The sequence below is a fragment of the Protopterus annectens genome, chromosome 2.part1 (genome assembly GCF_019279795.1).
Source record: "Protopterus annectens isolate FY-2018-M chromosome 2.part1, PAN1.0, whole genome shotgun sequence".
Taxonomy (NCBI): domain Eukaryota; kingdom Metazoa; phylum Chordata; order Ceratodontiformes; family Protopteridae; genus Protopterus; species Protopterus annectens.
In genome coordinates this window covers 937,019,754-937,035,692 of record NC_056729.1, presented here as the reverse complement: position 1 = coordinate 937,035,692, position 15,939 = coordinate 937,019,754, and the positions used below count along the sequence as shown (strand labels likewise).

Here is a 15,939-nt window from a genome sequence, read left to right as displayed (position 1 = left end):
TGATAATTTAATAAAGATGTTAAAAAAAAGACGTGCATATTTACATTTGTTTTCTATTAATGTCAATTATTATGAGTCGTAAGGTAACTGATTGCTAAAAGCAAAATAGCTAATTACTGTAATTCTTCACAAATTGATTTAATTTTGCCATTTATTTAAAGTCATTATGTTCTTCTTAGATATCGTAGATGTAACTACAATTTCTCTTTGACACACATTGATAGCTAACTTTATCAATTCCTTAAAGTTCGGCGCAGAATCATTTCTAATTTAAAGTGACTAGTTTTGTCACCACAGCTAAAAGAGTTCCCAGTGAAGAAAAATCATTCAAATTTATACAGTCTAGATTAGGAGCATTAGTTAATATCAAGGATTCAGATAAACCACATCTTTCAGATCACAAACCTTTAAAAATTTCTGAAAATCATACCGATATATTCTATTCTTTTTTTTTTTTACAACTATGGAAAATATAGTACCAATCTGCCTTAATTTTTTTTTACATCTCCAACAAGGATACTTAATAATTAATCTTCTAGTTGATTTAAATCCATCCATCCACATGCCTTTTTCCCATTTTTGCACATGAGGTTGGGGTTTATCTTCAACGGTGACAATCAGCTTGGGCTATTACCTTTTGTTATTCCCACTGCAACCAAAGTATTCCAGGCAGGGTCAAGCCACGTTCTATCATGCCTTGGTTTCATCTATGGCTTTTTGGGAACAGTTGAATTATAGAAGTATTCTAGAAGCAGCAACTTGGTCCTGTGTGCATACTTTTACAAAGCACAGCAAGCCATATTCCTTCTCCAAGGCTAAGTCAAGTTTTGCTAGGACCATTCACCAGTGCTTCCTGGACCCTTCTTCTTCTACCTCTCAGTTGTTCTATGCTATGGTAATCTATCCATACAGCTTAGGCTATCACAGCAATTATCCATATGAAGAATATAGTACAGTTGTGTAAATAAATTTGCCATGGCAGTAGATGTTTCAATGATGACTGCTGCAGTAGCCACTCCATCCACCCCCTTGTTTTTTTGGTGGGTTTTTTTTTCCTAGCAATGTCTCCTCATGGCTCAGCCTCCCTCCCTCTGTTGGCATGAAAGCTCTGAAGGTCTTGATGCCCAAACCTGTCTTTTTAGCCAGCTCAGCTCAACCTAATAGGCTGGGTGAGTGGAAGGTGCCCTAATGCTTTGCAGGATATAAAACATATAGTTTAGGCTACTGCAGCAGGGATCATTTGAACATCTATTGTTATAGTAAATTTACCTACACAACTGTGCTTTTCTGCAACCCAAAATGATTGCATGCACATTTGCATTTTATTTCAATATTATTTTCTATAGTTGGACTGAAAACTCATAATACAGATTTAAGCATCAAAGTTTGTGACTGTGCCTATGTGTGTGTTCTTTTAATCAAGCTCAAAAACCAGCATTCATTGTCTCCAACATGCTAGGACACAGCAGAGGAAGCAGAAGCACGGACTCTAGTTTTAGTCTATTTCTGATTACAGTGCTGACAGCCCACTGTATACTTTTTATTCTGAATTTGGAAATGGCCAGCTTATCTTCACTATATCCACTTTCACAATATAAAGCGTACATTAGGCTGTCTGGACTATGGCTAGAAACAGAATGAAATCACAGAGTCCACGCCATATAGCAATTACAACTGTTGATCACCGCTACATAGGCTAAGTGTTTCAATGCCCAAATAACACACAGATGCCAGAGTTTAATGTTACCTGTTAAAACTTCTGCCCTCCTTTCATTTACTTATTCAGGTTTTTAGCACACGGACAGTCTTTTGGAATGGTATACTGAAAGGTCAGGCATTCAGGTGAAGGTACATGTCCCATTCACACTTGGAATGGGGTGATGAGAGACAGTAGCTTCATTTATAATTTTACTATGAAATTTATGTGGAATTATTATTAATGCAACAAAAGTTGTCCGTATATGCAGCCATTCAAAATATATATGTGTACATCTTTTATCACAGTTAACAGTAGAAGAAAAAAGTGAAAAATGCCCTTTTCAGGTCACTACATGCCCCCCCCCCCCCAGGCTTCAGCATCTTCTGGCACCTCTGCTCTCTAGAAAAGATTTGCCTCCTGTCCTAACTCCATTGCATGGTGTAGAAAAGCAGCTGGACTCTACTCCCTCAGTGACTCCTGTTAAGCTGTGCAGTTACATGAATAAATCTGTGAATTTACACTGGACCTGGGAGGCTGATGAAGATGTTTTTTTTAAATAAACAGGGGTTGGGGGGTTGTGTCTTAAAGTAAATGAACTGATAATTAATTTAAAAGGTTTACAGCATTGAGTTATTTATAGATATTTGAACCTTTTGATATAGCCCTGCAAGAGACAAATTTAGATGAACAAGAGCATGCTGCAGTGTTAAGGGACTATTGATCCTGGAGAGTAGCTTGTATTTTCATGGTGCAAGGTACAGAGGGAGTGATGTTACTGATTTGCAACCAGTGCTATGTGACATTAGAAGATATTACAGTGGCTGTACGAGGGTGTTATGTTGGAATGGATGACTATATTGGTGCAATGTATAATATAGTATATGAAGTCAAAATTTAAATTTACCCACTCCTGTGAACTGTAATAAAAGGATTAAGAGAAATAATGAGGAAAATAATTGTTTTTCTTTAAAACATAGCACTGTGTATGAAAGACTGGAATTTCTTTTTATTTTATCTGTTTAGCCTTTGTTGACCAGGTTAGACCTACTCTTTTCAGGGAGTCCCAAGGTGGTATTTATACTACTTGGGGAAATTTGGTCAGGACATCAGGAACTTCCGCTGCTCTTTCTGATAGGTGCCATGGGATCTTTTATATCCACCTGACCAACCATCACCATCTCAAGCAGGTAGGACCATGGCTTAATGTGTCATTCAAAGGATGATGCACTCAGGAGTTCAGCACCCCTTGTATGCTGCACTGCAGTATAAAATAGTCTTCTGCACCAAAGGCTACTTGCAGTACCTCTTACATTGATGCTACATTGCTATGAATGTATCCAAGATCTGAAGTGGACTTTGGACAAGTCATGTACCACATATGGGATGATATGAGGGTACTTATGTTAACATCATGGGACTGACATCTATTTTTGAGCCGATAAGAAAGCTAGACGTGATGGAGATAAAGTGCCTGAAACAAATGGTTGACTGCACACTGTGGGACAGATGATGAAATGGGGGCATTAGAGCAGAAATCAAAGTAGCAACAGTTGCAGAGAAGGTAAAAGAGAACAGAATATGTTGATTCAGGCAGATGTACAGAAAACCAGAAGACAATCTGGGAAAGAAGGTTTAGGACTGACAAGAAGATGGCAAGAGAAGAGGAAATCCAGCAAAGAGATGGATGGACTGTGTGACAGATGACTTATTAGGTAGTCAGGCATGATTGTTGAAGGAGATGGGAAAATGACATGGAATTCAGAGAGATGGTGAGAATTTACACAACACCCCAATCTCATGTAGAAAATGGGAAAGGGGGGCTGTTAATGATGTTGATGTTATGGTATGGTATGATACTGTAAGGCATGGTGTGATATAAAAATATAGATTTCTTTGCTGATGATTTATCTGATAAATTCAGATGAATAAGTCTTGAGATCAACTTTTTGGATCAGTTTAGTATCTTTTCAGTTTGCAAGTTGATAACAATGAAGACAAAAGTAATATCAGTGAATTTTAGACTCTTTCAGATTCTAAAGAAGAGGTAAGATTTTGTACATGTCAGAAGTCACATTGCATGCAACTGAACATAGTATTTGCTTTTGGGGATTTACTTGCTGTGTTGTTATTAATTAGTTGAACCCCATTGTTTTCACAGAAATAAGTATTTACTTGCAAAACCCAGTCGCATTTACTATGGTACTTGCTGTAGTGATGTCAGCTTCAGTGGGACTCGTTGCTAGGGTATCATAACGTATATATGAGCTATGTCATTGAAGGGGATTGTGACTTTGCATGGGTAAACAAATATCTCATCAAGGAATGGCTGCAAATATGCTGTGTGCTAGGCAGGAATTACCTGCCTCCACTACCGCAGCCACACCACAATGATATACCCAGCCACACAACAGTGATATACCTCAGCCACACTGCAATGATATACCGCAGCCACACACAAGTGATATACCCCAGCCACACCACAGTGATATACTGCAGCCACACCACAGTGATATATCACAGCCATACCACAATGATATACCACAGTAACACCACAGTGATATACCTCAGTCACACCACAGTGATATACCACAACCACATCACAGTGATATACCCAGTCATACCAGAGTGATATACCGCAGCCACACCACAATGACATACTCCAACCACACCACAGAGATATACCCCACCCATATCACAGTTATATACCTCAGCCATACCACATTGGTATGCCCCAGCCATACCACAGTGATATTCTCCAATCACACTACAGTGATATACCCCAGCCACACCACAGTGATTTACCCCAGCTGAAGCACAATGATATACCCTAGCCACACCACAATGATATACCCCAGCCACACCACAGTGATATATCCAGCAATACCAAAGTGGTATACACCAGCCACACCACAATGACATACTCCAGCCACACCACAATGATATACCCCAGCCTAACCACAGTGATATACCTCAGCCATATCACACTGACATACCTCAGCAATACCGCAGTGATGTACACCAGCCACACCACAATGATATACTCCAGCCACACCACCATGATATACCCCAGCCACACCACAGTGATATACTCCAGCTAAAGCACAATGATATACCCCAGGCTCACCACAATGATATACCCCAGCCACACCACAGTGATATATCCAGCGATACCAAAGTGGTATACACCAGCCACACCACAATGACATACTCCAGCCACACCACAATGATATACCCCAGCCCCACCACAGTAATATACCTCAGCCATATCACACGGACATACCTCAGCAATACTGCAGTGATGTACACCAGCCACATCACAGTGATATACACCAGCCACACCACCGTGATATACCCCAGCCATATCACAATGATATTCTACAGCCACACCACAGTGATGTACCCCAGCCATACTTCAATGATATACACAGAAATACCACAGTGATATACCTCAGCCACACCACATTAATAAACACCAGCCATACCACAGTGATATACCCCAGCAATACCATAGTGATATAACCCAGCCATACCACAGTGATATACCACAGCCATACCAGAGTGATATACCACAGCCATATCACAGTGATATACCCCAACCATACCACAGTGATATACCCCAGCCATATCTCAATGATATACCGCAGGCACATCACAGTGATATACACCAGCCACACCACAATGCTATAGCCCAGCCACACCACCATGACATACCCCAGCCGTATCATAGTGATATACCCCAGTGATACCATAGTGATATACCCCAGTGATACCACAGTGATTTACCACAGCCACACCACAATGATATACTCCAGCCATACCACTGTGATATACCCCACCCATATTACATTGATATACCCCAGCCATACAACACTGATATTCTCCAGCCACACCACAGTGATATACCCCAGTCATGCCTCAATGGTATACCACAGCCACACCATAGTGATATACCTCAACCATACCATAGTGATATAACCCAGCGATACCACAGTAATATACTTCAGCCATACTACAGTGATATACCCCAGCCACACCACAGTGATATACCCCAGCCACATCACAGTGATATACCCCAGCCACATCACAGTGATATACCCCAGTCATATCACAGTGATATTCCCCAGTGGAACCACAGTGATATAGTACAGCCACATCACAGTGATATACCCCAGCCATATCACAATGATATACACCAATCATACCACAGTGATATACTCCATCCACACCACAGTGATATACCACAGCCATACCACAATGATATACCTCAGCCACACCACAGTTATATACCACAGCCACAACACAGTGATATGCCACAGCCACACCACAGTGATATACCCAGAGTGATATACCCCATCCACACCAAAATGACATAACCCAGCCACACCACAATGATATACTTCAGCCACACCATAGTGATATACTCTAGCCATAACACAGTGATATACCCCAGCCACACCATCATGATATACCCCAGCCACAGCACAGTGATATACCCAGAGATACCAGAGTGATATACCCCAGCCACACCAGAAGGACAAAATCCAGCCACACCACAATGACATACTTCAGCCACACCACAGTGACATACCCCAGCCATATCACAGTGATGTACCCCAGCAACACCACAGTGATATATCACAGTGATACCACAGTGATATACCCCAGCAATACCAAAGTGATGTACAACAGGCACACTACAGTGATATACTCCAGCCATGCCATGGTAATATTCCCCAGCCATACCACAGTGATACACCCCAGCCATACTACAATGATAAACCCCAGCCATACCACAGTGATAAACCCCAGCAATACCATAATGATATAACCCAGCCATATCCAAGAAATATACCCCAGTGATACCACACTGATATACTCCAGCCATACCACACTGATATACCCCAGCCATATCACAGTGATATACCCCAGCCACACCACAGTGATATACCCCAGCCATACCACAATGATATACCATAGCCACACCACAGTGATATACCCCAGCCACACCAAAGTGATATAGCCCAGCCACACCACAATGTTATAACCCAGCCACACCACAGTGATATACCCCAGACACACTGCAATGATATACCACAGCCAGACTACAGTGATATACCCCAGACACATCATAGTGATATACCCCAGCCATACCACAATGATATAACCCAGCCATACCACAGTGATATTCTCCAGCCACACCACAGTGATATACCCCAGCTATAACTCAATTTTATACCACAGCCACACCACAGTGATGAAACCCAGACATACCACAGTGATGTACCACAGTGACACCACAGTGACATATGCCAGCCACACCACAGTGATATACCCCAGCCATATCACAGTGATATACCCCAGTGATACCACAGTGATATAGTCCAGCCACATCACAGTGATACACCCCAGCCATATCACAGTGATATACCCCATCATACGACAGTGATCTACCCCAGCCATACTACAGTGATATGCCTCAGACATACCACAGTAACATACGCCAGCCACACCACAGTGATATATCCCAGCCACGCCACAGTGATATACCACAGCCATGCCACAATGATATATCTCAGCCACACCACAGTGATATACCTCAGCCACACCACAGTAATATACCCAGTGTTATCAGAATGATATACCATAGTCACACTACAATGACATACTCCAGCCACACCACAGTGACATACTCCAGCCACACAACAGTGATATACTGTAGCCATATCACAGTGATATATCCCAGCGATGCCACAGTGATATACCCCAGCGATCCCACAGTGATGTAACCCACACCACAGTTATATACTCCAGCCACACCACAGTGATTTAACCTAGCCATACCACAGTGATATTCTCCAGCCACACCACAGTGATATACCTCAGCCACACTACAGGGATATACTCCAGCCATACCACAGTAATATACCCCAATGATACCATAGTGATATAACCCACCCATATCACTGTGATGTGCCTGCGGTATATCATTGTGGTATAGCTGGGGTATGTCACTGGGGTATGGTTGGGGTATATCACTGTGATATGGCCGGGCTATATCACTGTGGTGTGGCTGAAGTATATCATTGTTGTATCACTGATGTATACCACTGTGATATAGCTGGGTATATAACTGTGGTGTGTCTGGGGTATATCACTGTGGTATGGCTGGGTTATATCACTATGGTATTGCTGTGATGTATCATTGTGGTATTGCTGAGGTTTATCACTGTGGTGTGGCTGAGGTATATCACTGTGGTATGGCTCTGGCATATCATTGAGGTATGGCTGGGGTACATCACTGTGGTGTGGCTGGAGTATATCACTGTGGTATGGCTGAGGTATATTACTGTCGTGTGGCTGGAGTATATCATTCTGGTGTGACTGCAGTACATCACTGTTGTATTAATGAGGTATATCAGTGTGATATGGCTGTAGAATGTCATTGTGGTGTGGCTGGTGTATACCACTCTGATGTTGCTAGGGTATATCATTGTGATGTGGCAGAGGTATATCACAGTGGTGTGGCCGGGTATACCACTGTGTTATCACTGGGGTATATCACTGTGGTGTGGTTGTGGTACATCATTGTGGTGTGACTGGAGTATATCATTGATTTATGGCTGGGGTATATCACTGTGGAGTGGCTGGAGAATATCACTGTGGTATGGCTGGGGCATACCAATGTGGTACAGCTAGTGTATATCACTGTGGTGTGGCTGGAATATATCACTGTGATGTGGCTGGGGTACATCACTGTGGTATTGCTAGCGTATATCACTGCAGTATCACTGTGGTATATCACTGTGGTATTCCAGGGTATATCACTGTGATATGGCTGGGGTATATCACTGTGGTGTGGCTGGAGTATGTCATTGTGGTGTGGCTGGGGTATATCTTTATGGTATGGCTGTGGTATATCACTGTGGTGTAGCTGGGGTATATCACTGTGATGTGGCTGGACTATATCACTCCAGCCACAACACACTGATATATGCCAACCATACCACAGTGATACACCCCAGCTACACCACAGTGATATACCACAGCCACACCACAATGATATACTGCAGCCACACCACAGTGATATAGCCCAGCCACATCACAGTGATATACCACAGCCACACCACAATGGTATACCGCAGCCACACCACAGTGATATACCCCAGCTGCACCACAGTGATATAGCGCAGCCAAAACACAGTGATATACCCCAGGCATACCACAGTGATATGCCACACTAAAGTGATATACCCCAGCTACAGCACAATGATATATGCCAGCCACACCACAGTGATGTACCGAGGGATACCAGAGTGATATACCCCAATCACACCACAATGACATACTCCAACCACACCACGGTGATATACCCCACCCATATCACAGTCATACACCCTAGCAATACCACAGTGATGTACTCCAGCCACGCAACAATGATATACTCCAGCCACACCACAGTGATATACCCCAGCCATATGACAGTGATATACCCCAGCCATACCACAGTGATATACCCCAGCCACACCACAGTGATATATCCAGTGATACCAGAGTGATATACACCAGTCACACCACAATGACATACACCAGCACACCACAGTGATATACCCCAACCATACTACAGTGATATACCCCAACAACACCACAGTGATGTACTCCATCCACACCAAAGTGATATACCCCAGCTACACCACAATCATATATCCCAGCCACACCACAGTGATATATCTGTGCCACAACACAGTGATATACCCCAGCCATACCACAGTGATATACCACAGCCAATCCACAGTGATGTATCCCAGTTACACCACAATGATATACCCTAGCCACACCACAATGACATACCCAAGACACACCACAGTGATATAGCAAGTGATGCCAGAGTGATATACCCCAATCACACCACAATGACATACTCCAACCACACCACAGTGATATACCCCACCCATATCACAGTCATACACCCCAGCAATGCCACAGTGATGTACCACAACACAATGATACACTCCAGCCACACCATAGTGATATACCACAGCCATATCACAATGATATACCCCAGCCATACAACAGTGATATCCCGCAGCCATACACAGAGATATTCTCCAGCCACACCACAGTGATATATCCCAGCCATTCCTCAATGATATACCCCGTCACAAGACAGTGATATACCCTCACCATACCACAGTGATATACCCCAGCCACACTACAGTGATATGCCCCAGCAACACCACAGTAATATATCCAGCGATACCAGAGTGATATACACCAGTCAGACCACAATGACATACACCAGCCACACCACACTGATATACCCCAACCATACTAGAGTAATATACTCCAGCCACACCACAGTGATATACCCCAGCCACACCACAGTGATATACCCCAGCCACACCACAATGATATACCACAGACACACCACAGTGATATACCCCAGCCAAATCAGAGTAATATACCCAGCAATACCAGAGTGGTATACACCAGCAACACCAAAATGCCATACTCTAGCCACACCATAGTGATATACCCCAGCGATACCACAATGATATACCCCAGCGGTACCACAGTGATGTACCCCAGCCACACCACAGTAATATACTCCAGCCAGACCACAGTGATATACCCCTGCCATACCACAGTGATATTCTCGAGCCATCCCACAGTGATATATCCCCAGCCATAACTCAATGATATACCACAGCCATACCACAGTGACAAACCCCTGCCACATCACACTGATAAACCCCAGCCATATCACATTGATATACCCCAGTGATACCATAGTGATACAACCCAGCCATACCACAGTGATATCACCCAGCCACAACACAGTGATATACTCCAACCATACTACAGTGATATACCCCAGCCACACCACAGTGATATACCCTAGCCACACCACAGTGATATACCCCAGCCACACCACAGTGATATACCCCAGCCACACCACAATCATATATCCCAGCTACACCACAGTGATATACCTGAGCCACAACACAGTGATATACCCCAGCCATACCACAGTGATATACCACAGCCAAACCACAGTGATATATCCCAGTTACACCACAATGATACCCCAGCCACACCACAATGATATACCCAAGCCATACCACAGTGATATAGCAAGTGATACCAGAGTGATATACCCCAATCACATGACAATGACATACTCCAACCACATCACAATGATATACCCCACCCATATCACAGTCATACACCCCAGCAATACCACAGTGATGTATCCCAGCCACACCACAATGATACACTCCAGCCACACCATAGTGATATACCCCAGCCATATCACATTGATATACCCCAGCCATACTATAGTGATATACCGCAGCCATACCAAAGTGATATTCTTCAGCCATGCCATAGTGATATACCCCAGCCAAACCACAGTGATGTATCCTAGTTACACCATAATGATATACCCCAGCCACACCACAATGATATACCCAAGCCACACCACAGTAATATAGCAAGTGTGCCAACAAAATGCCATCTATAAAACAAGACATATCAGCCACTTTAACCAATACCCAGCCCTAGTCTCCATGGAGTGACTGTATTACCTGGAGCTGCTACAGAGCAGTCCATCTCAACTAAAGGCTCCAGCAAACAAAACTCCATCTATAAAACAAGACCTATCAGCCACCTTAATCAATACCCAGCCCTAGTCTCCATGGAGTGACTGTGTATTACCTGGAGCTGCTACAGAGCAGTCCATCTCAGCTAAAGACTCCAGCCAACAAAATGCCATCTATAAAACAAGGTTAATAGTAGAATTTCATCTTTCCCTGTAAGCCCACCTGAAGGCAGGCGGCAGGTATAGTTTCCACCCTTACCCTCCCTACTTACAGCAAACCTTATCTGTATTTATCTATAGGTCTTACAATTTAAATGTATTCTCTCAGGCCATTTTTCCTACCTTTGTTACTACCCCTGTGGAATCTACATAAAGATCCTGACTGCAGTGATGCTTTAAGTTGCTGAAATAAAAATAGCCCTAGCGGAAGATATAAACTACTCAGAACAGGAAAACTAACCATAAGTTATATTATTTAAGCTAGAAAAGAACAAAACCTTGTAGCATAACCAACTTACTCTTATGCTCAGGTCTAACTGATAGTTTTTTTGTGGGCTTACCTGCCAGCTCGGCTGCTGAACGATAGTCCAACCCAGGAACAGCTGGTTATTATCCCTCCCCCTACATCTTGCATCACACGAGTTGATATCAGTACCCGTGCTAGAGCGCCATTTTTCAAATGACTATCCTGCCTAATAGATAAAACAGAGACCTCGTCACTGATAAAGGAACCACGAAGGAAATAAACTGTAATATCAAAAATGACCACAGTAGTTCCAAACATGGCAAATACGATATTTACTTTATTTTATTTAGGATACATGAACTGGTAAGCGCTTTCACAGATAAACTGTATTTGCCGTGTTTGGAACCTCTGTGGTCATTTTTGACTATCCTGCCTAGCCTGCCTGAGGAGTGCGTGTGGCATCTGATATGTAAGAGAGCTTGCTGTTTTTTAACAAATGATCTATGCCTCACTACTGTTTCAAGTTGTTAATAACTGAAAGGCTATCTGAAAACTTCTGTATAGTAAAATAACGCTTAGTGGTTTTCTGCAAGATCTAGTGTGTTGTCCATGCATAATTTGTTTGTTGTAGGATCATTGCCTCACTAAAGGTCTTTTGCTAGTTGCATTTGCTTTTATTACTATGTCCGACTGTATGTAACTCTATCTACTGAGCACTGTTAATATTGTTTAAATTTGCGCGTCTTGGCACTGAAGCGCTGCTTACACTCCAACACATGGTGAACGTACGTAGACTTAGAGTTTGCCTTACATATATGCCTAGGTGTGGCGCATAGCTCTGCACTGCATCCTCTTGCCCATCTAGTGTGATCAGCTAGCTTTGTTTAACTGACACCACTGAATCTGGAGCACTGTTTACTCCCTTGCACAAGGAGGTCGTACAAAGAACTATAGAATACATTAAACATTTCTGCTAGGCACAGAGCATATCACCAGAAAACTGCTTGGATACAATCCTCTCGCTTCCTAGGTCTTTATACTTCCTAGACCTGGCGGTGGAGTGATCAAGGTCTCGCATCTGGTACAAACACCTGAGCTGTGTTACTCCCTAACAGAGATACAGGACCAAGCACTCTTGCAGCTGAGGAGGCTAACTGAGGAAAATCCCCTGTCTACGCTTACATACTCTTTCAGAGCTGCGTAAACTGGCCATTGCAACAACCTTGAAGATCGCTAGCAGTATACAATCAGCTGAGCTAGGGCTTGGTGCATAAACACCCGATAGAAGACCTACCTCCCTGGATTCCTGTGAGATTAATTAGACAAGTAGTCTGGCTAGGCTTTCACACAAAATAGCCATAAGCTGCGCTTGTAGCAAGATTGCTACAAGCGCAAGTAGTAGCAAGTCTAGCAGAGGAGCAGAATTCCCCATACTGCTGTGAGACTTATCAATGAGTGGGCACCTAAACAAGCGTGTTCACAGCATAACAATAAAAGACGCAGTGCTTAGAAGGCTATCTGTGCACACTGAAGTTAACTACACCACTACAGTTCTCTTTGCATACTATCTACAGCTGACCCGCTGCTTAATAGAGATACCTCTTACAATAGTGACTCCACATAAAGAAATGCTGTAACTGTGGAAGAAGTCTTAACACTATAGCCACCAGGAAAATGCCATTATGGCAATCCAAGTCATATGCTATTTATGAGGGGGGATTGAGTGGATCCCATTGTGTGGATTATACAGCTAGTCTAGGTTCTTAGAGTGTTATATTACATTAGATAGTTAGTTTAGGTCCCAAAAGTTTGAATTCACTTTATGTGTAGCCAGTACTGTGGTTAACAAATGTCTACACAGCAACGCTTGGTTCCTACTGTTTTATATCATATTATGTGTAGAAAATACAGTGAAATTACACATTAGCTAATGTACTCTACTGTATTACATGCTGTAACTGTGCTAGAGTTTTAGTGCCATCTTGTGTTATGTTCTCATGCCGTTGTTGGTATATGCTGGTTTATGATATACAAGTGAATTTTGCCCTCCCTTCTCATATGTTTCTCTTATCCTATCACTTCTAGACCTATCAGCCACCTTAACCAATACCCAGCCCTAGTCTCCATGGAGTGATTGTATTATCTGGAGCTGCTACAGAGCAGTCCATCTCAACTAAAGACTCCAGCCAACAAAACACCATCTATAAAACAAGGTTAATAGTAGAATTTCATCTTTCCCTGTAAGCCCACCTGAAGGCAGGTGGCAGGTATAGTTTCCACACTCACCCTCCCTACTTATAGCAAGCCTTATCTGTATTTATCTATAGGTCTTACAATTTAAACATATCCTCTCAGGCCATTTTTCCTACCTTTGATACTACACCTGTGGAATCTACATAAAGATCCTGACTACAGTGAGGCTTAAGTTGCTGAAATAAAAGTAGCCCTAGCGGAAGATATAAACTACTGCAGAACAGGAAAACTAACCATAAGTTATATTATTTAAGCTAGAAAAGAACAAAACCTTGTAGCATAACCAACTTACTCTTATGCTCAGGTCTGACTGATAGTTTTTTGTGGGCTTACCTGCCAGCTCGGTTGCCCCCGGCCGTTCGCCCTCGCTACGCTCGGGCTCACTCCGCTACCCTACCTTACCCCAATTCCCACCCACTCACCACATCAACTACATTTATACCTATCCATTCCCACCTCCATTCAACCTACACCCAATCTACATCCTTCCCGCCTCTTGCAGTTCCAGAAACCAATCACATTCCTTACTACCCCTACACATTCAGTTAAACCACCCATACATATTCCTGGCAATTAACTATCCCCTTTAACTATGAATAACTTCCTCCAGCAAATGATCCTGCTACTCTTCCTAGTATTTACCTACCACACCACTTCCTACAATTACTCTGTACAAAACAATCCCCCTCATCCATAAATTCACATCCATTATCACACCCATCCCACCCAGTTACCCTCTAACAATAAGCCCTACCCTATTCAATACTACAGCCATATGCCATACCCTTCTTAAACCCATCCACACCTACCCCAAATCAACTGCTACCAACAAATACAAAATAATACTACAAAAGCTAGTGAAACTGTTGCAGACAAACCAACAGCAACTATTAAATGATGGAGATATCCACCCAAACCCAGGCCCCTATGATGCAAATCCCCTAAGTAAAGCACAACAGCTTCCCAAACTAACCCAAATTAATATCAGGCCAGCAAATAGTCTACTCCTCCTAAATCTTAACATCAGGAGTTTAAACAATAAAATATACAAGCTTCATATTCTAATCTCACAATATCACCCTGATATAATCAGTTTAACAGAAACATGGCTAAAACCAACTACCAAAGATACAGAAATCCTGCCACCTGGATACAGTATCCTTAGACAAGATAGACAGAAAAAGAAGGGCAGTGGCATTTCCCTGCTTTACAAACATGCACTAACAATAGCTAAAACTGAGTTACCAATACCCCCTTGGACAAAGCAGAAATAATATTAACTAATCTCAAAATAGGCAACAACAAAACTATCAACTTAGTAACAGATTATATCCCCCCAGACAATAATATCCCTATCATGGAAAGTCTATTACAATGGCTATCACAATCCTTGCCTCAGGAGACTATTGTATTAGGGGACTTTAATATTGACTGGCTCACATGCTCTTCCCAAGCTCTCACTAATCATATCAACCTAGTTTCCTTCTCTCAACTAATCAAAGGACCCACTAGAGTAGACAACAGTAGAAAAAAAGAAACTCTTCTACACTGGATTTTACTAAATAGAATTCCTTCTTCCTACCTAGCAGGCACACTTCCTAGCAACCATCAGGCTACCTTCTTACTTAAATATAGCTCCCAGTACCCTCAAACCCCTATACTCCAAACAATTAGGTACAAAAAACATGTTAACCTATCAAACATCTTACATGATCTAAAACTATACAACTGGTCCCAACTGTATTACCTACCCCCAGATGAAGTGACCAAACACTTTAATTCCACATTTCTAGAAATTCTAAATAGGCATGCCCCTGAAAGAACTACCAGAGTTAAGGCCAAACAGTTACATGGTTAAATAGGGAAACAAGACAAAAAATAACAGAAAGGAATACAGCATGTAATACCTGGAGGTCCAACAAA

General features: G+C 42.5%; 1 protein-coding gene across 1 annotated transcript in view; it reads left to right on the top strand.

Moving 5' to 3' along the window:
- The window catches only part of LOC122794921 (cornifin-A-like), a 40,282-nt gene extending 34,840 nt beyond the window's left edge, over positions 1 to 5,442 (top strand). Inside the window, exon 2 of the mRNA XM_044063514.1 lies at positions 5,128 to 5,442. Coding sequence (XP_043919449.1) covers positions 5,128 to 5,442 — 315 coding nt within the window. The remainder of the gene's footprint in view (positions 1 to 5,127) is intronic.
- Positions 5,443 to 15,939: the final 10,497 nt, after the last annotated feature.